Source organism: Nanorana parkeri, unplaced genomic scaffold (assembly GCF_000935625.1).
Source record: "Nanorana parkeri isolate BGI_ZX_2015 unplaced genomic scaffold, ASM93562v1 scaffold257, whole genome shotgun sequence".
In the NCBI taxonomy this organism is placed as follows: domain Eukaryota; kingdom Metazoa; phylum Chordata; class Amphibia; order Anura; family Dicroglossidae; genus Nanorana; species Nanorana parkeri.
In genome coordinates this window covers 777,205-798,178 of record NW_017306525.1, presented here as the reverse complement: position 1 = coordinate 798,178, position 20,974 = coordinate 777,205, and the positions used below count along the sequence as shown (strand labels likewise).

Sequence of the window (20,974 nt, the reverse complement as noted above, 5' to 3'; positions counted from 1 at the left end):
AAGTTTTATTGCTAATTAAAGTAGCGATTAGTTACACTGAAAGGTCAGACAGTCCCTCCTTTATTCTTAACTAATCCAGATGAAAGTCAATCCCTTTTAAATTCATTTAAACTGGATTTAAATCAATTAATAGCTGAAAGATTAGTTTTCTCTGGCCTACTGAAGCCCGGTACAGTCTTTTTATATTACATAAGAAAAATATTATTCCTTCAAGAGAAGGCTTTGAAAGATTGTACCGCTTATGTCTTACTACTGCCGTTCTTATCATGATCTCTGAGAGATCAATAGGAAAATCCAACATGACATCTTCTCACTACAGAAAGGCATCGTCTTGTAGTAAGACAGGTAAAGATATCCTACATAGGCAACATTCTTCAAGGAATACTCTTCCGTCTTCCATTTTGTATTGTGTTTAACACTTTAGAGAGATCAAAGCTTTTTGAAATGAGCTCTAAAAGGTCAGGATCCTTTTGTATCCCACAGATAAACTCTTCTAAAGTCAGTTCCCCTAAGTAAAATAAAAAAGACACCCTTGTTTAATGTATTACATGTACAAAGTAATTTTCACAAGCAATGCATAAGAGGCGTTTTGTGTTTTCATAGCAAAATATTAAATATGGAAGCACAGTAAGCTAGCATATCTTCCCAAGATAACATTTTTACTATTTTTGTTAATTTTAATGACATTTTCTTATTTTAGCTTCCAGACAATTTCATGATTATAAACCCTTCTTTAAATATGGTTTGCAGGTTGAGGGGTGTTATATATATATATATGCTTTATTTATCAGGTATTATGTGGAGGTTGGTAAGCGGATCTACTAGTCATAGGCCATATATAACATAGAGGCATGATTAAAAAAAAATAGTGGCCACAGAGGTCCCCCTTCTTTAGGGCTGAATAAAATCAGAAGATTGGAGCCTGGACTGGAGAGAAATGTCAAAAAGTCAAATAATCTGAATCTGGATCAGTTTTAGCCTTATCAAACTCAAAATAAACATATAGTAGGCTGTCATTTTTGCTTTATTTTTCCAAAAGCCAAGCATATGCTTATTCTGAGCTTGTTGACTACAAATAAAATGTAATTGTGCATATATAACATGGGTGCAAAAAATGAAAAACGGGCCTCAGTCATGAAGGGGTTAAAGAACTCTGGGCAAATTTTGGCTACCCCCGCACTGCAAGGGTTAACCACTTGTTTTGGTCTAGGGAGGAAAATAACAAAGTTACACTCATCAGATCCTCTGAGCCCTCCGGCTGTGACAGCACTTCCTCCTGCTTGTCTCCTCCTGCGTTCCAGTGATTGTATGTCCCTTGGCATCCTCTTGTCATATAAACTGTGTATAGAACATGATGACTTAAGGACCTTAGACCGCTGGAAAGGAGGGGGAGTGAGGCTGGGAGGACCAGTCTAAGATCCAGCTGACTCGGAGGATCGGGTGAGTATAACTTCTTTATTTTCCTCACTAGACCAAAACGTGCAGTTAACCCTTTCGGTGCAGGGGCAGCCCCACTGAGAGGGTTAGTAAAAATGTTGCCTAGAGTTCTTCTTGAAAGGATGCTTTATGTAAAAAATACAATTTAGGGTACATTCAAACTTGTACATTTTGGTTAATGTGCAATGTGTCACATGTTAATGTGTGTTGTATTAAAGGCTCCCATTCATTTTAAATGGGCTGTCGATGCATAGTAATATTGCACAGTTTAAAATTACTACTGGTCAAACTTCCTTCCGTTTGCCTTCAAAATATATAGAGAAAATTATAACTTATGGAAGGCAATACCACCGTGTTTTATAGTTTTCTCTATATTTTGAAGGATCCTAACTGGTTACGCAACCAAGATTATTGTGAATGTTGTGTGAGATAACTGTAGCTGTGACTGTAGAATTCTGGGTCTTCCAACTGCATCAGCAGACAGAATTTGTCAGGTTAGAAACCCAAGTGCCTTTTTACCTCCTTTGACCCTCCTATCAAAAAGAATAGTGCACTGTCATCATCTAAGGTGTACCAAATACTCAATCAAAAGTCAGGAGACTCCAAAAAGGAGAGGTTCAGAATGGCAGTCTCCACATTCATTACAAGTTTAAAGAATACCTTAAGCCACAACTCTTTTTAGCCAATTGATGTCTCCCATTGGGGATATTTTCCTTCACTTCATGTTTCATAGGTCACCACAGGAAGGAAAACAGGAAAATAAATGTCTTCAAAGTGAGGAAAGTAGAGACAGAGATCACCAGCACTCAGCGATGCATTTCAATATGTCCATTTAATTGGACAAAACGTCACAGATACAAAAGCCAACGTTTCGGGGCCACACAGGGTCCCTTCCCGAAAATATGTGACCACAGGAAGTGTTGTGGAAATTTTACTAGGATGTGTTTTTAGTGTATTGTAATGTTTTGTCATTAGTCTCTCAGTGTCTAGGTTTAAATAGGCGCTGGGGGTTAAACCATTGGAGTAGAAATCTTATGCGCGGCGGAGCAGTGTCTTCTTGGCGAATGTATGGACGCCGGCTGGGGCCCCCCGTGCAATGCATGGATTTATTGGCTTGCGTGGATACATTTGTTTGGAACGCAGTATATGAAAGGAACGTGCGTTTATTGTCCCTAGTGAGTCTGATCATCCGCTGGAGACAATGACGTTGCCTGAAAATAAGCGCGCATGAGAATCCTAGTAACGTTATGTGGCATTGATCACTGAGCAATGCTGTATAAAGTCACTCCGGTGGTAATAGATTATTCTACTACATGTGATTATTCTACTAATGTGTTTTGTTAGCTGGCTCCTGTTCACTTCCTGTCTGCCCCACTTCCTGGTTTGCTGGTTGTTGAAATCATCTGCTGGTTTGCTATCACTTCCTGTCTCGCTGTTTGAGACATCCCTTCCTGTCTGACATCACTTCCTGTTGGGCAGGTATAAAACAATAAACATACCTGTGCTCTGTCTCTAAGCATGGGATTATCAAGCAAGCAACACATGTCTCCTGACTCTACATGACTGAAGGGGATACTTCCAGTCCTTGCACAAAAGAGCGTAGTACAACGGGGGAAATTCTTTGCGTTTGGCGCAGCTTAATGCGGCATGGATTTGTGCGTTGAACCAAGTGAATTTCCATAACAGAAGGGACCCTGTGTGGCCCCGAAACGTTGTTTTTTGTATCTGTGACGTTTTGTCCAATTGAATGGACATATTGAAATACATCGCTGAGTGCTGGTCATCTCTGTCTCTACTTTGTGTCTGCACGGCGCCATCCGTGGTCATCACTGCGAGCACCATTTATTTTTGGGCCGGGAGTGCTGTGAGGTGTGCGGAAGGTCCCTCTATCCATCTACATTCAAAGTGAGGAAAATATTTTCCTAGAATGCTGTAACCAAAACAATCCCCAATGCGAGACTTTCCCTTTATTCATATTCTGGTGGCAACTGGATTTCAGCTTTTCAGGTGCCTAAAACAATAGAGAGAGTAGCTATTGCATTATTCCATGAGCTCTCATGCGATGCAGCTCTCCTTCACTCTGCCATTCCCTATATTATTGTTTGTTGCTATTAGTTCTCCTGCTATGCTTCTCATCACTCATTTCCCAAAGGGAAATTTAGGTATTGTAACTATTACCAATGATCATAAACAAGAAAAGAAAATGAGCATATCTATAATTCAGAACATACTACATGATTTTGATGTATTTTTGTAACACAACTTCAGATTAAATTGAATTGTTTACCGTCTCCATTGACATCAATTTTCTGGAACAACAAGGCTGTGAATTCTTCAGGGCTCATACCCTGGTGACCATTTATTGCTTGAACGGCCTATAAAAAGAAAAAGATAATGTTTAATTAAAAGTTACTTTAAACTGTTCTGGTAGTAACAGTATTTCTGGACCAAGCACTTATGTTCTTGTGGGTGGTAAGGCTACTTCAAGATAAAAGAAGACACAGTGGTATACCAAGAGGATGGTTTCCAATGATCCCCTGATAGTTATAGCCGAATAGAAGAAAAGTATTTGTTTGTTTTTTCCTTTCGAGGTTGGTCGGTGCAAAAATGTAATCTTTATTTTTTCAGCTTCTTTTACTTTGGTTACTGTATTTATTTGTGCAGTGAATTTGCAATGTAGATATATGTCCTGTTGTATACTCTAGATGTCATTTTTGTTAATATGTTTTGGTTTTGTGTTATTGTTGGCTTTTATAAAAATAATAAAATACTAGTGGATCTATCCTAGGAACTCTGAAGAATTCTTGTCTTAATAGAATTCCTGACTGACCATTGCTCAGTTAGGGTTCTATCTAGGGATTCACCGATACCAAGTACCGTACTCAGTACAAGTACAGATACTTTTCCCGCTCCAAGACTAGACTAGAGAAAAATTCAAACGTTAGGAGGCAGCTGTCATTAGTAAGGAGCACACAGAGCTCCAGGGATTTGCACATCTCTGTTTTAATGATGATTTTGTTTTTATAAACATATGTAAAGTGATGCACCGACACCAGTTTTGCAAGTACAAGTACTGATACTTGCCCAAGTACTTACAGATACAAGTACTGATACATTTTTGTTTATTGTCATGTGACATTTTCTCTAAAACAATACAGACTAATGATTTCAGGACAGTGGTGGAGCGCCAGAGCCGGGACCCAGCTGCAACCGCTGCAACCCTGGTAGTTCTCATGAAAATGGCAAGTATCGGCACTGGTATCGGTGCATCCCTAGGCTACCCAAGATGTGGATCTGGAGGATACAGTAAAGGGAATTTACAATAATCTTTTGAAAAGCTCACCCACCACCTCCATGATCTTGGATAGAATCCATCATGTATTTCGCCCATGTGCAATTCAAATTATGAAATAAAATATCATGTTTTACTAATCTATTGGGTAGATTAGTCCCCAAATTGGTACTATAGCCTCTACTATCTAAATTCTTTATTACATATATACATAACTACATTATAGAAACAAAATTGATCTGCGCTTAAAAAACAACCACACCAAGGTGATTAGAGCAGCTGTGCTAAAAGGTGTCAATCCTTTAGAATATGTGGATACCAAAATGCACTGCGCTACAAATCACCTCTAACTCCACAAATATGCATTATGTGACCAATTCCAAAACCGCAAAAAATATATAATTAAACCAGCATAATACAAACAATAGCATATATAAATGCATAAATAATGCATATTTTTGTATTATATGTATATATAATACATATTTTTGTATTATGTTGGTTTGATTTATATTTTTTTTTGCGGTTTTGGAATTAGTCACGTAATACATATTTGTGGAGTTAGAGGTGATTTGTAGCGCAGTGCATATTAGTATCCACACATACTTAACTACATAGTTAGATTCTGAGAGACGTAGATGCATTCTGACCTTATTCTGAAACTCAGAATTTATCTAACACATTTGGTTATTAGCCGTGCTTCTGTTCCTATTTCAGATGTTTGTCCATATCTGTGTTTTTCATATGCTTTAGGTAAAATCCTTCCTGCTTTATATAAATACATTCTGTTCCATCCCTTTTGGTGTAAGTCCCATCCCTTTTAAGTGAGATCCATAGTACCCAGGAAAAAATGCTGTAGATGTGGCAATGTTTCAATTAGACGCAAAATGTGTTTCGTTTATGCTAGGCTATACAGTAAATATAATATGGTTTTAAACCTCTGGGACTTATGCTTGAGGGTGCGTTCACACCATATGCAGTGCGTTCCGGCCCGATTCCGGCCAGAATGCACTGCATTGCATTGTAGCCGGCTCACTATTTTGTGGGCCTGGAGGGGGCGTGGTGGGCCATTGAAGTGAATGGCACCGTAGCCACGGCCTTCGGCCGCAATGCAATCGCCCGCACAGGATCGCAGGGCACATTGTGCCTGCGGTCCGTTCCTGTGCGGTCAAAATAGTGCTTGCAGCGTTTTGACCGGACCGCGGCAAAATGTGATCCTGTGCGGGCGATCGCATTGTGGCCGGAGGGCGCGGCTACGGTGCCATTCAGTTTAATGGCCCGCCACGCCCCCTTCAGCCCCACTAAATAGTGAGCCGGCTGCAATGCGATGCAGTGTGTTCCGGCCAGAATCGGGCCGGAACCCTCTGCATATGGTGTGAACGTACCCTAAGACAGGAAGTGTAATACTGGCTGGATCACTAGGGGAAAATAAAAGGGGGAAGAAAAGAGTAAAAAAAGGTATTGCATCAGATGAAATTCACTCAGTGGGTGGCCCTGTCTGGCATCTCGCAGCCGACATCCTTCTATTGAAAAATAGAAGGAGCCAGGCAGGAAATTATCCAGTCAGATACAGGTACTGCTCAGGTATTTTGACAGCCACCAGGATTAAATATATGGTATAAAATATATGTACCTAACATAACAAAAAAATTACATAAAAAACACTAAAGATTTCCTTAAAAGACACATGCACTAATTCTAACACAGGTAACTAGTTGACAAACACTAATTTATACTATTAAATTCTTATGCAACAAATGTTTTTCAACTGTACTTTCGCTTTATTTTTTTGTATAGAGACTGGCATATATTTTAATTAAATACAATGTTTAAAAATACTGTATGTACATATTTGAATTATTCATCAGGTGTTTTTCACTTTCTGTCTTTGCCATCTGCTGAGTGATCTGGATTAAACTGTACAAGAGGAGGTGCTGTTATGATAATTAAGCCTCATTTTCCTTTTTAATCTGTGACTGCAATATGCAGTGTGATGGGTTTTTTTTAGGTTAGATTTCAAAGCCACCTTTTAATAGCTCTGTAACGTTATGTGTTTAGTTTTAAATCTGAGAATCTTAAAGGTCAGCTTTTATTTGAAATGTACAAATAGAAAAAGAATAACACATTCAAATCCTGTTCAGACAAATATTATGGACTACCCTTACCAAGTATATCAATAACTCTGATGGCTATATATAATGTTGGGGGGTTTTTAAGTCATTTTCAGGCCTAAAATGTGGAATATAACATGGGTGCAAAAAATGAAAAAAGGGCCTCAGTCATGAAGGGGTTAAACATTAAAATACTAATATATATATCTTTATGTACACATTAAAACCTTAAGAATAACAGGCAAGGTCGAGTTGGCAATACAGCTCAGAGCAAAACATTTTGAAATATTTTTGTTACTGATAAAATTTGCACTTGAACATTTTTTCTCAGCGATGCACAGTGGCATAATTTGTCACAATCAGAGCACAGTACTGAACATTTATACTACTAATTTGATATTCTTCTTGCTCCTCCTAGCAATGCTCTTTGCTCACTGCCTTTTTTTTGGAGGAGTGTTCATTCTACATGTCACCAGTAGTAAGTGTAGAGTTGAAGAGTCTTCACTGGAAACCTCATGGATACTTAAGGTGCACTACCAATTTGAGGCCCTTAGGTTCACCTTAGGGGCAAAGATCCAGGCCACTTATTTACATAACTGTTGTAGGTGAACTTGGCCCAGTGCAGCAAGCCAATCTAGTTATTTTTAAAGAATAAAATTAGGTTTCTTAAGAATTCCAAGATCTGGTTGGAATTGTACTAAAATATATGAAAGCGGTGTCTCTCTTAAATAAATACTTTTGCTTGTGCTAAGACTGAAGGAAGACCCTTTAGTGGCACAAAATGTGTAATTTTGGTTATATGGTCCACAACAATTTAGGCATGGGATAGCAAAAGGCTGTAATAAAATTTCACTGAGGTGTGTGAACAAGAATATTATAGATTTAACTGGTCAGTGCTGCCGGTCATTATGGAACCTGAGACTTTCTCTGAGGACAAAGGGATCAGACTGCAAGCCTGTTTTAAAAAATCCACCAAAAGCTATGGGGCCAGTTTTTAGGATCTAAAAAGGTGAGAACCTTGTAAAGTGAATGCAGAGATACATATGTCCCTGGGAGTACCCATTTTAACTGGAAGGGCACAACAGGCAAGACACGGACTTTCCTGCTGGTCCAAATATGTAAGCTAAAAACATGAAGACAATAGATTTGCTTTGATGCAGGGCATTATGTCAGTGGAAAATTAAACCTGGAAAACAGATCGTCTTTTTTTTGTCAGCCTCTATCAATTTGATTACCCTATCTTGGTCCTAGACATTGATGGTGCTGTGATTTTGCGCTATCCCAGAACAAAAGTATTCTCCATTTTTGTCTGGATCGTCATTAACACCAGCCTCCCTGCCTAGTCCAGGATGCTAATGCTGCTAACTGACGAAGAAACTAGAAGATACTGTTAGCAAAACAACTTTTCCTTATAACATTCCAGCCTGTGTGTCGCAGCACACTTATGCATCATGGCAGCGGAGGTGATATGCCTCTTTTTGTTAAAAAATCTCCCTGGCTTCAGGTTGTGTCAGTGAGTGCACTTTCATAAAATGGCTGCCAAGTTTAAAATCATAATCCTAAAAATTCCCTGTATATGTCTGAGACCAAACAATAATAGAATATTACTTGGACCAGATATTAAAGATTAGACAGCTGCAATTCAGAGGCCAAGCCTCTGTTTTCATCTTATTTTTTTCCATGAAGCATTTGGTGCTGTCATTAACATAGAATTACATCCAATGAAGTTGGCCCATGTAAACCCATGAAGTAGATAAACAATGTATGCACACTATAGTTCCCAATATGATTTGACTAATTATTTTGAGATTTCCTAAATAGTGGTAGTCTCAAAGCCAGCCCAATAATTAAATATAAAATACTCTGTATTTTCTGTATCTTCTATCAATTAAATCCCCACCATCTGAATCAATATTAAAGTGCAAATGAAGCAACATTTGTTTCTTAGTTTTGGATAGAGTAGAGAGGGATTAGAACACCTGTCGGTTTTTTTTTTTTTCCAAATAATTTTTATTGAAAATAAAGTGTTTCAGGGTTACAAAACAGATTGTAAAACACACATATAGGTCCAATGTACAAGGTAACAACATACTTCCATATCAGACCTCAGAGGGCAAAACGTCAATTGTAACAGTCGGTTTCACGGTAAGGCCAGCCTAAGCATACTTAAGTAGGTTCGTTGAAGAACACCTGTCGGGTTTTTATTGCTGTCTGTGACCCCCATTAGTGACATTTACTCTCCCTGGTGACAGTTATCACTGAAGAAGAAAGTGAAACAAAATCCCAACTTTTGGGTTGTCATGAGAACAGGAATTTATTGGAAATCTTCCAATGGGGACACTAGTTCTGGTGACCCTGCTGACCACCAGGAATTTCCTCGCACTTCTTGTTGTAGAAAGGTAGTGAAGGGAAATCTCCCTAATGGGACAAAGATAGCTGATAGGGGTTATGACCTTCCCTTACGCTATCCAAAAAATGTTTAGTTAGTTAGGTCTCGCTCACACATGTAAGCACATGCCCTCCTTTTTCTTATGACAACCAGAAGGAGATTAGATATGAGTTTGATGTCACAGTAATGCCTCACCTCCAAACTAGGAAGTTCCATGGCCTGCGGGCCAGGCATTCCCTGCCCTGCTATTTGTTAAAAATATGCGTAGGTCTTATTTTTCACATGGGAAATCAAGGCAAATTAAGATATATCATTCAGATTTTCATATATTTTCATGCCATGTCCATAGTCCTGCTTCTCCCTCTCCCATTCTGAGGTCCTCTGTACAGGGGGTTGCAAGAGACTGATACCAAGTCAGATTTGGGTACTTGGGTACTAGTTGCATTTATATTCTAGTGTAAAAAAACATGCAGAAGCAAGAGGTAAGAGAACTAGTAATCTATATATACAGTCACCATGTAAGCTGCCTGTGCACTGTTTCATTTTTTGTGCATTTAATATAAAGTCAGAGTATTCATTCTTTAGCCAGGATAGAGCAACATTCTGGCTGTGAAGCAGCTGTCACTCAGGAATACTAGGGAGACCCACTAATGAGATTTTCTGTGCCGTGCTGTATGGTGTGATTGAACGTAATGTATTATGCTCTGTTATCAACTGAAAAAGAAGCTTTTAGATCATATAAAGTTCATGCTGCAAAGTGATTGTTTATAAAGTGTTTGATCCATTTGATGCTAAACTGGTACCCGTGACTATTTTTGTTATCTGGATATTTTGTACAGGTCTACTGAAACATGCCTCATTCTTTTTTATAGGTAATATTTTCTGTTTCATTTTCCTTAACTCTTAAACAGAATTTAGACAACCAGGAATAAAGCATTTCAACACATATATGCCACATTCTAGTACAGGGATAAAATATGTGAAAAATGAAAAAAGGGTTTTTGAAGTCTTGTACTTATGCAGACACTATTTATCAACATATCCCCACACCAACAGAGAGCAACACGCTGAATTTGCCTACCATCTGTCTGATCAAACTTCAATCCTTTGTTCTACTTCGGTGCAATCTGTAAGTGGTTTTAAATCTTCCACACTTCTTATTTTTCATCATAATTATTTTCTCTATTATTCAATGTAAATGCATGGCAGCTTTTTAGCACTTATTGTCTTCCAGGGCTGTGTGCCTGGGGCAGCAGGGTTAGAGGGGGCAGAACAAGTCTAAATATGTCCAAATTGTGATAAATGTTTCCTTATTATGTTTCTGTCTCGGTCCATCTCTGGAAATATGTGGATAAATTCAGCAAGAAAACTGTTGAGGGTGGGTGTGCGGGAGATGTTTTTTAGTCACAACCTATTAATTGTTTAGGAAACTTGAAACCATCTCACCTTTCATTTGTTTGATGGTTTGTACAGTTAAAAAGTAGTTTTCCCTGTTAAGCAAATAAGAGGCTTCCTCCAATAGTGCAGTCTACGGCAAATTTTCATTACAAAAATAATAACGCAACACAAAGCTAGAAGCTTTAGAAGCTGCCATTATCCATGTATAGGACAGCATGATGTCAACACACTGCTGTGGCTACATACAAAATTAGTAGAGCCACCAGAACAGGTTTTGAATGGGATAGGATCTACATTAAATTTAGCTAGGGGAGCTCTACATTTTATTAATTTCCTGTGATATTCAATTCCATTGGTTTATTCTATTGATGAGCACCCAATATCGGTAGATGGAGTACATGCACAACAATTTTATGATTAGTATATCAAAGATTTTGTTAGAACATTAATCAAAGTATTCTTTTGGCACACTGGAGAGAAGTGATTGCTTTGTTTATTCCATTTAAAGAATATGCATGTATTGTATTAGGAGTATAAGTACAGTTCCCTAAACATAATTTTCACTTGTCCCTGCAGCTAGGGGGGGATGCTAAAATGATGGGCTACCTTTGCTAAAGATAAATTCTGTTTCTAGCTGCATGTCTTAGCTATGTGTATCTGTCTTTGCTGTTACCACCATGGTGACCAGAAACAGCTTGTTGTTTAGAGACCAGAGACCTGCTCTGCACTGAGTTGAATGAGCAATCAGTCTCCTAGGAGCAGATTTTTCAGAGCACAGCAGGATGTACTCGGAGCCAGGAGGCTGCAGATTGAATCGCTGGAAACAGAAATTATCAAACTTTTCAATCATACTAGTATTTTTCAAAGGCCACTGAGACAAGTAAAAATGTGTCATTTTTAGTGAAAGTGCCGTTTGTCTTATTAGATAGGGAGTCTGCTCATATATACCTATAAGTAATTCTGATTATACTTTGTGCTTTCTTCAGAACACACAATCATTTTTGTTTGACATAAAGAAATATCTGATATTGTTATTCTTCAAAAGATTACAGAGTGCTATTTGCAAGCAGATGTCTTACAGGCTCCATTGCCACTTTTTCATAGTAAAATGTCTTGGAAAGATTTCAACCCTTGTCTTCAACATACTGTGCATAAATTAAAAAATGTAGACATGTTTCTGGCAACTGCTCAGGGAAAGAGTAAGTGACAAATGTTTCAACAAGCTACTAAATATTCAATACATTTTTTTTTTTTTTTACCATCAAGAACCTCTTGAATTACACTGTGATTTTCATGCAGGAGCACATGTAAAGGTAAGAAAAGCTTGGAAGACCAAGCAAGAAAAACAAACATATTTTTTTTAAACAAATCAAGCCCAACCTTTCATTAGAAGCCCAGATGGCTAGGCTGAAGGTGTCCATAAGAATGAACCTACTCAATGGAAAAGACAATAATGCTTGGAAAAACTGAAGAGAAAAGAAGAGGATGACCCTCACTAAGATGGATGGATACAATCACAGAAATTATGAACATGCCGGATACTTGAATATCCAGTGCTATACAGTACATACAACTATAAGCTCATTGTAATAGCATTCCTATACATTTAGTGGTCCTTTTGTTAGGTACATCTATACCTACAGGAGTGCACATTGCCAGCAACAATACTCTGTGCCACTCAAATGATGCTCAGCTAGATCTGATGACTCCAAACATGAGGAATAATTAGATTCATGCTTGAATTGTGCTTGATGTGTATGTAAAATTATGTCCCTACCATTTATATGTCAACAATCGGATGATGGCTTCGACCTTACCTCTCAACTGTCCCTCATTTGGATCCAAATCCCTCTGTCCCTCTTTCCTCCTCAGTTGTCCGTCTTTTGGTTTGATGTACAGATCTCTATGAAAATGTTCTGTTTAACTACCAAAACCTTTATGGTATCTCTTAATTATATTGTTTGCTATTTCGAAAAGCCAGAATAAAGGGAAAGTAATGGTGAACAAGACAATTCTGGATTTAACATTGATTATTGTTGGCATATAAATTATTTTTTTTTTATTGTTTTTATTAAGTTTCATATAAAACAAACAGTACAGAACAGACAATTATCACCTGAGTTCCAACACTCAGTGGCACATCATACATATGTTCAACCAACACCTTATAACATACCCTCTCTGCCCTCCGTCCATCAGGAATTGTGATATGAAGTTCGCGATCTCCACCCAATAGGTTTTAATAGCTGGGCAGTCCCAGAACACATGGCTAAATCCCGCAGAGGAAAAGGTACACCTCCAACATGTCGCTGAGCTTGTACTATATATCCTGGCCAGTCTTGCCGGCGTATAGTACACCCTGTGCAACAGTTTATACTGTATTAGTCTATCCCTGGCCGAAATTAAATGTGTGAATGGATAGTCCCAGGCCTCCCTCCATTCCTCCTCATCCAGATCCTGTACCTCACTACGCCACTGTGTCCCACAGCTACTTAGAGGGTTGTATCTATCAGGAAACAGAGTGCCATACACCGTGGACAAGGGCTTACGTAGCCCCGCAGACCTCAGCATGTCCTCGGCATATAAATTCTTAATGGTCTGTATAACTGGGGACATGTCAAGAGTGTGGCCATTGCCTAAATACATTGTTCTTTAGACTATTCAGTATTTTGCTGTTGGCATTAACAAGCGTGTATGTGATAGCGTTGCCACTGAATGTACAGTATGTTTGTAATAGTACATTTTCAAAATACGCATGCTGGAAAAAAGAAAAAAAATCCCTTCATCTTGCTGCCAAGACATTCTCACCCTGAAGTCAACACACATTACCAGGCTTTTAAGGCAGCATATGCTGTACAGCCGAGAGGTTTCTATCTGTGATGTTGTTTCCCAGAAATGGCTTTGCGATCTGTCTTCTAAGCCTGTTAACTGTCTGCTTATTGCTCTGTCTCTGTAGTAATAATTGTCTTAAAAGGTCAGTAATTATGAAATACAAATTGCCTCATATAACAGAGCTCTAAATAGTATTCACCAATATTTATTTTAAAATTCCTATGCCTGTATGGAATTTAAGATAAGTCACAAGATACAACCCCAATTCCAAAAAAGTTGGGATGCAGTGTCAAATATACATAAAAACAGAATGCAGTGATTTGCAAATCTCATAAACCCGTATTTTATTCACAATAGAAAATAGAAAACATATCAAATGTTTAAACTGAGAAAATGTTCAATTTTAAGAGAAAAATAAGGACATTTTAAAATTGATGGCAGCAACACATCTCAAAAAAGTTGGGACAGGGCAACAAAAAGCTGGCAAAGGAAGTGGCACTAAAAATGATGAGCTGGAAGAACGTTTTGCATCTAATTAGGTTAATTGGCAACAGGTCAGTAACATGATTGGGTATAAAAAGAGCATTTTAGAGAGTCAGAGTGTCTCAGAAGTAAAGATGGGCAGAGGTTCACCAATCTGTGAAAAGCTGCGTCTAAAAATTGTTGAACAATTTCAGAATAATGTTCCTCAATGTAAAATTGCAAAGACTTTAATTATATCATCATCTACAGTACATAATATCATTAAAGATTTAGAGAATCTGGAGAAATGTCTGTGTGCAAGGGACAAGGCTGACATGCAATATTGGATGCCCGTTAAAACCAGACATGATTCCAATGTCTTATATGCATATAAACCAATAAAAACACTTAAAGTTTTTTTTTTTTTTTTAAACAGACATGATTCTGTGATGGATATAATTGCATGGGCTCAAGAATACTTCCACAAATCACTGTCTGTTAACACAGTTAACACAGCCATCCAAAAATGCAAGTTAAAGCTCTAACATGCAAAGAAGAAGCCATATCTGAACATGATCCAGACACGCCGCTATCTTCTTTGGGCCAAAGGTAATTTAAAATGGTCTATTGCAAAGTGGAAAACTGTTCTGTGGTCAGACAAATCGAAATTTTACTTTTTTTGGCAACCATGGGTGCCGCTTCCTCAGGACTACAGGAAAAGTTAAGGTACTCCTAAGACCCAAAAGCGAAGTATAGCCAAGATAAAGTTCGGCTTTACTTCTCTATTAATAAAACAATGCTCTTTGTGAAAAAAATAAGCACTTGAAGCTAGTCAAATGCAGGTTAACTGCAGTTCAAATGAACTATCAATAAATTCTGAATTATGATCTCAGAAGCAGATGTGCATGTATTATCTAAACATGTTAACATGTTTAATGAAAACTTTTTTTTTTTTTTAATTATTATATTTTCCTTGGGAAAACCTAATAATAAAAAATAAATGATGTATGGTTTTTTTAAGAACAGTTTTTATTAGAATCATTACTGAAGTCTAAACGACATTGATTTCTTATTGATTATTTATCTATGTTCAAATCCAACTTCAAAGCAATATTTCCAAGAAATGTTACTAAATGTTACATATAAATTATGAAGCAATATGGACCATATCCAAACAGAACCATAAAAAGGCAGATGTTTTGTATATACGCGCTCGTCTGATTATGTCTGTGAAGGTTTTCATTCATCCAGGTCTTGGTATATCTGTAAAAATTAAATCAAAACAACTGGACTTGGTGTATTTTTCTTGAAAACATTTTGCTGGTCATCTGACTAGCTTTCTCAATTCAGGGACTCAATTCATCTGATTAGATCTAATGCTCGCTCCTGCACAAGTGGTCAGAGAGTATAGCTGGCTAGGATAGCTTCACCTAGACCAGCTCCCACTCTCTTAAGGAAGGCATACCTACTGGCAGTTGGTTGCCCCAGGACTTATTATGCAATGCTATATTCTCTGGCCAGGTAGCACAATAGGCTAAGCAATGGTAGAAAACAAATACCTGTGGTTTAGGAAAATACAGGTATCCACAAAGTGTGGCAGGACAGGTACTTTGCATGGGGAGCAACCAGAGAAACATAGCAAAAGGCTGGTCCAGGTAGAAGGCAGAGATGTGGTCAGGGAACAGGCAAGGGTTAGTGTAGATGGCAAGCAAGATACGTGGTCAGTTAACAGGCCAGAGTCAGATAACAGACAGGTTAACAGGCAGGTCAGATTTCAGGCACATTAATGTCAGCTAGTGACTCATGTAGAGAAACCTATCATAAGCGCTGGGCGCAGGGCCATTAAGGTTTAAATCAGGTGCCAGAGGACACAGGGTCAGTGGAAGGCGAGGAGCGAGTAGAATTCTACAAGCTTTGCTAAGCAGCAGTACGAAGCAAAGTTGCCAGGCAACAGATCGCCAAGGCCTCTGAGACCAATATGGAGCAAGAAGGAAGAGCCCAAGATGCACCCCCTAGAGTCAGGAGATGTGCTGAAAGTCAGGATAATGAGGAAAGGACCAAACAAGGTAAGTCAAGTCTCTTGGTGGACTGAAACATGTTAGCGATCTTTGTAGCTGCTTTTATGTCTTTTCAATAAAGAGACGCCATTAAGAGGATTCCTACGAGTGCCAGCTCATTTCCACTTCAGTTTGTCGATTGGGCCTGGCAGGGACTCACGCTGAATACTGCCATCCCCATGAAGGTATTGGGTCTGAGAAGGTGAAGCAGCTTTTTTCTTACATTGCAAATAAGGTAAATACTTACTTATTTGGAATCATACATAATATGCAGATTTAATATTGCATGTGTGAAAAAGCCTGTAAACCTGAAATGCTTCTGTAGTGCTCACCCCCAAAGGAGCCGTAGTATCTCTCAGGTTCTTTTGCACCACACCAGGATAAATCACCCAGACTGGATCCACAGCACACCAACTCACCTTGTGGGTTTCTTTTATAGAAAATTTACTGAATATGCTATGGTCTAATATTACAAACAACAAGTAGCTATAGCCAGTAAATCAGAACTAAATGCACATGTAACATAACACATTTAAGTATTCAGACTTCCTCTCAGCTGCGGCTGTCTAATCTCAACCATAGGTAGTACTAGGCTGACTAGAAATAACTATGTCAGATTATAGCAAACAGAAATGATGAAGTCTCACTCCAAATATACCCAGGTCTCTAACCTACTGGTCAGTGGTAGTTTACTTGGCTAGCGTTGGGGCTCATGAACCTATGTGCAAAGATAATTTAAGTTCAGTAACACAATGGCTGATGGCCTCTCACCATTCCTGCAGTAGATGAACCGGGATGACGATTCCCTCGTTGGCCAGCGAAAGGGGCACCCGCCTCTCCTCTCCACTGTTCCATAAACTTTTTCAGAGGTCTGTTTGTAGAAGCAGCAGATCTCTCTCCCTTTAACGGCAGCCACGTGGTCACGGCAGTGCCCGTTCATTTGGAGAAGCAGCGGTGTGTCTCTATGATACAGTGGGCGAATCTTCCACAGCAGCAGAATTAGTGTTTGTTGTCCAGAAGATCGGGCAGTCTCCTCAGCAATGCTCACAGCTATCTCTCAGCCTTTACAGCGGTGATCACTACCAGGTTTCTTTCTTTCCCTGGGGTGATAAATCAGACAGTCCTCAGCAGCAAGTCCTGTCACTTCCAGTGTCTTAGCCGTTCTGCCCAAACTCCCAGAGAGGGTTGAGTCCACACCTCCCCTAGGTTGTAAAAGCCTCTTGGGAACTGTAGTTTTTTCTGTGTAAGATAACATTGTCTCTCAACACTACAAGCCCCATAAATATATCTGCCATACAAGTCCTGATGGTAGTGTTTAACTCTTTTCATAAAAGAACTCACTAGCAATGTAGCAACTGTGCAGGGGCTACACTTCCTTAATGTCTTCACTATTAATGGAGAATTCCACATTTTGTATAGCACATAAGCACAAGAGCTACTACATATTTTGTTGCATAATTAAACATGGCCATAGTAATGACAGCCTAAAACAGAGAAGACCACCTGCATGCTTTTTGTTTGATAAACAGAAAAACTAGAAAATACTAGAAAAATAATAAAACTTTAAATTAGTAAATTTAGTCCTGGTGAAAACATTAATGGTAGCTCATCCAGAATACAAATGACAGTGGATTTTTAATTATTTGCTTATTTCTATACATAGTAGCTCTCATTGCAATTTTTGGGGGTTCTTAAATACTCATATACATTAAATTGTGTATGCTTATAGAAAGTAAAGTAAATATTTACTCAGTTGTGGGCACCGGGTGTGCTATACACAGAAAAAGCAAACTTAAATTGAAGTACAAGGGTGTGTATGCCCTGTCATGCTGCCTCATTGAAATAAAATTAAATCCTTAGAGGCTAGAGTTGAAAAAAAGAATATGTATAAACAAACACATATATTGAATCCTACATTTTGGGGTAACATACACTTTAACAGGGTCATTCACAAAAGGGTGAAGGGTTTGGAGAAGACAGGAGAAGTGAACAATCTAGGACGAAATAACTTATTTGGAAACATTCTCCAATTCAGCTCATTTTCCAGTTCAGCTATGTTGTCGTAGATTGTTCACTTCTCCTGCCTTCTCCAAACTCTTCACCCTTTTGTGAATAACCCTGAAAGTAATGACAAAAGTATTGCCGAACAAATAGGCCCATGGTGGAAAGATAAAAATACCTCTGGTTTATAGGGAGGTGTATAGATGCTTGGAAATGAACCTAACTTGATTCAGAGAATCTACACAATGTGTAAATACTGTATGTAAGTGCATGAACAAAATGACAGGGTTAATAACCCTTCTCTAAAAAAAAGTTTACGCTTTAGATACACTTTAAGGATGTTTATTAGTGACAACTCACAGTTGTCCATCTGCAAGAATATTGAGTAGCAAGTTATAGTATATAGTATAATATCCCCCATTATCCCAAGTTGTGCTATTTCAGATAAGCTACTAGACTTTTGCATACTATATATAAATAATATGAAGTATTCTTTAAATAAACCAATAATTTATGTTTGCTTACCTTTCAAGGTATTATTTTAATGCATGAATGCATAAATATGCATGCATTGAAAACATGAGCATCTTTGCAATTTTAGCCATGGTTAAATGCCAACATTTATATTTCAGCTGTTCATGTGTTTTTTTTAGGACCTCGTGTATCGGTGTATGTATGTATGTATGTATGTATGTATAGGTCACATCTGTTAAAACATTTAAATAAAACTATAATACCAACCAATTATAATATACTATTGGAGCATAACTACTGGCTACATAAAGATCATATATTCATGCCAGACATGATGCTCATCAATAATTCAGTGAAACGCTACAAAGCCTGCATTATTTGATATAACCTGAACTTTTTTTGGTCTTATTATTCCCAACTGAACACTGCGAAATGCTCGAAACATGCCACACAAATTTATAGGGCATCAGGGTCACATAAACCATTGGCTAGAAACTGTAACAGGATTAAAGATGAGTGATTACTCAAAAATGATGTATAACTACTTCAATAAAAAGTATTCAGTCCCCAGAGAGCAAGTTGCTTGTTCTCTGGATTGTTTCCTTACCGTTATAATACTTAGCAATTCTTTTCGGTCAATCGATCCATTTCCATCTGCATCATATAGTTTAAAATACCACTTTAATTTCTGATCAATTTTTCCTCGTAAAACCAAGTTGATTGCAGCTATAAATTCCAAAAAGTCAATAAATCCATCCTGGGAATTAACAAAAAGTACATAGTAAACAAAAGTAGTATTAAAAATTTATTTTGAAAGGTTAACGTTACATAGCTAGTTTTAAAAAAAGACTAATTGATTGAGATTAACCAAAAAAAAACAATCACACAATTTGCAAGCTAAAAACTAGACGTGCATTTTTTTTCGTCAATGGAATCAAATTTTTATGCTGTTTCTGATTCGGAACGAGCCTCCGAATCCGAAACCTCATATTGAAACTGCAGAACACATGGCGGCCATATTAGAGGCTGAGCAGTCTCTACAAAAAATGTAATTGTATGGTCATTGCGCTCTTGTGCTCCCATTGCATTTTTTTTACAGGCATTCTCCTCCTGTCTCTTAGAGCAGCATACCACACACCCCACCCACCACATTCAGCATCCTTTTGAGAGCGTTATTTATTGTTCCTTGTTTCAGGGGAGTGGGTGGAGGAGACCAGGCCCCAGCAGCCGCAGGTAAGAGGAGTTGGGAGGAGATACAGGGAAAGGGACCCCGACAACCAGCCCACCTGAGGCCCTGCAGAGCCCACCATAGAGAGTATCAGATGGGCTGTGCAGGATCTATGGTGTGCTCTGCAGGGTCACTCTCAGGTGGGCTCTGCGGGGTCTCAGGTTAGTCCAGAGTCCATTGCGTTACTAAGCCCTGAGTCCATTGCGTTACTAAGCCCTGAGTCCATTGCGTTACTAAGCCCAGAGTCCATTGCGTTACTAAGCCCAGAGTCCAGTGCGTTACTAAGCCCAGAGTCCAGTGCGTTACTAAGCCCAGAGTCCAGTGCGTTACTAAGCCTACATATACCTATATACAGTACATGCTGTACATATTGTACAGTGTATGTAGAGAAAAGGCAGGTTTTATTATCTAAGACAATAGCCACAAATATTTTTCAGTGACGGAGCACTGGAACAGACCACAAACTTGGAGACAGAAATAAGGATTTACCCTGCAGCAAACATTAGAAATGTATTAGCTCAGGTTCAGCTGCACAAACATTGCGTGCATTGGAATAGGTTGCAAACTTGTAGACACAATGCAAGAATTATCCTGAAGCAGTTATTGTAAAATATGCATTTGCCCATTTCCCCCAAAAGTGGAATTTTAGTTACAAGTGGAGTCTACAGGACTGAGCTATGTAAAGGCTTCTTATATTTCTTGAGGAATTCAGCCCATCTTTATTTCACTGTACTACAATGGTACTGTTCCTGCCATTCTCCTTTTTTTTCTGTTGCATTATCCTTAGCTCCAAAAAATGCAACCAGGAGAGTGGGACCCCTTCATAATTACACCTCCAAGTGTCTAAATACGTAAACTGTAAAAATGTAATCACCAGAGATTTAAATACTGTAGGTATACAAACTATTAGGTGATGTGACTCTCTAGTATACACAAAAATACTGAAGTATTGCTTTTGAGTGGAAGAATCTAATACAGTTATCTACAACATACATAGATCCAGTGGCGTAACCAGAGTTATGGGCGCCCGGGGCAGAATTTTTTTTTCGCCCCCCCCCCATATTATATCCCCCCTCTCCACCACAAGCAGGCTCCCGCCCTCTCCACCACCAGCAGGCTCCGTGCCTTAAACGGAGCTTCAGCTTTTACAAATAGGCTGTCTGACAGACGTTTGCGGTACAAGGCGTTTGCCTAGGGCCGCCCCCCAGGAAAGTGCCGCCCTAGGCAAACGCCTTGTTTGCCTCGTGGTAAATACGCCCCTGATGCCATCATTGTCCCTGTACATCCCCCCCC

General features: G+C 38.7%; 1 protein-coding gene across 1 annotated transcript in view; it reads right to left on the bottom strand.

The window, feature by feature from the left end:
- Positions 1-374: 374 nt before the first annotated feature.
- Positions 375-20,974, bottom strand: part of GUCA1C (guanylate cyclase activator 1C) — a 40,456-nt gene continuing 19,856 nt past the window's right edge. The window contains exons 2-4 of the mRNA XM_018556885.1: positions 19,061-19,210; positions 3,725-3,812; positions 375-508 (exon numbers count right to left, since the gene is read on the bottom strand). Coding sequence (XP_018412387.1) covers positions 375-508; positions 3,725-3,812; positions 19,061-19,210 — 372 coding nt within the window. The remainder of the gene's footprint in view (positions 509-3,724; positions 3,813-19,060; positions 19,211-20,974) is intronic.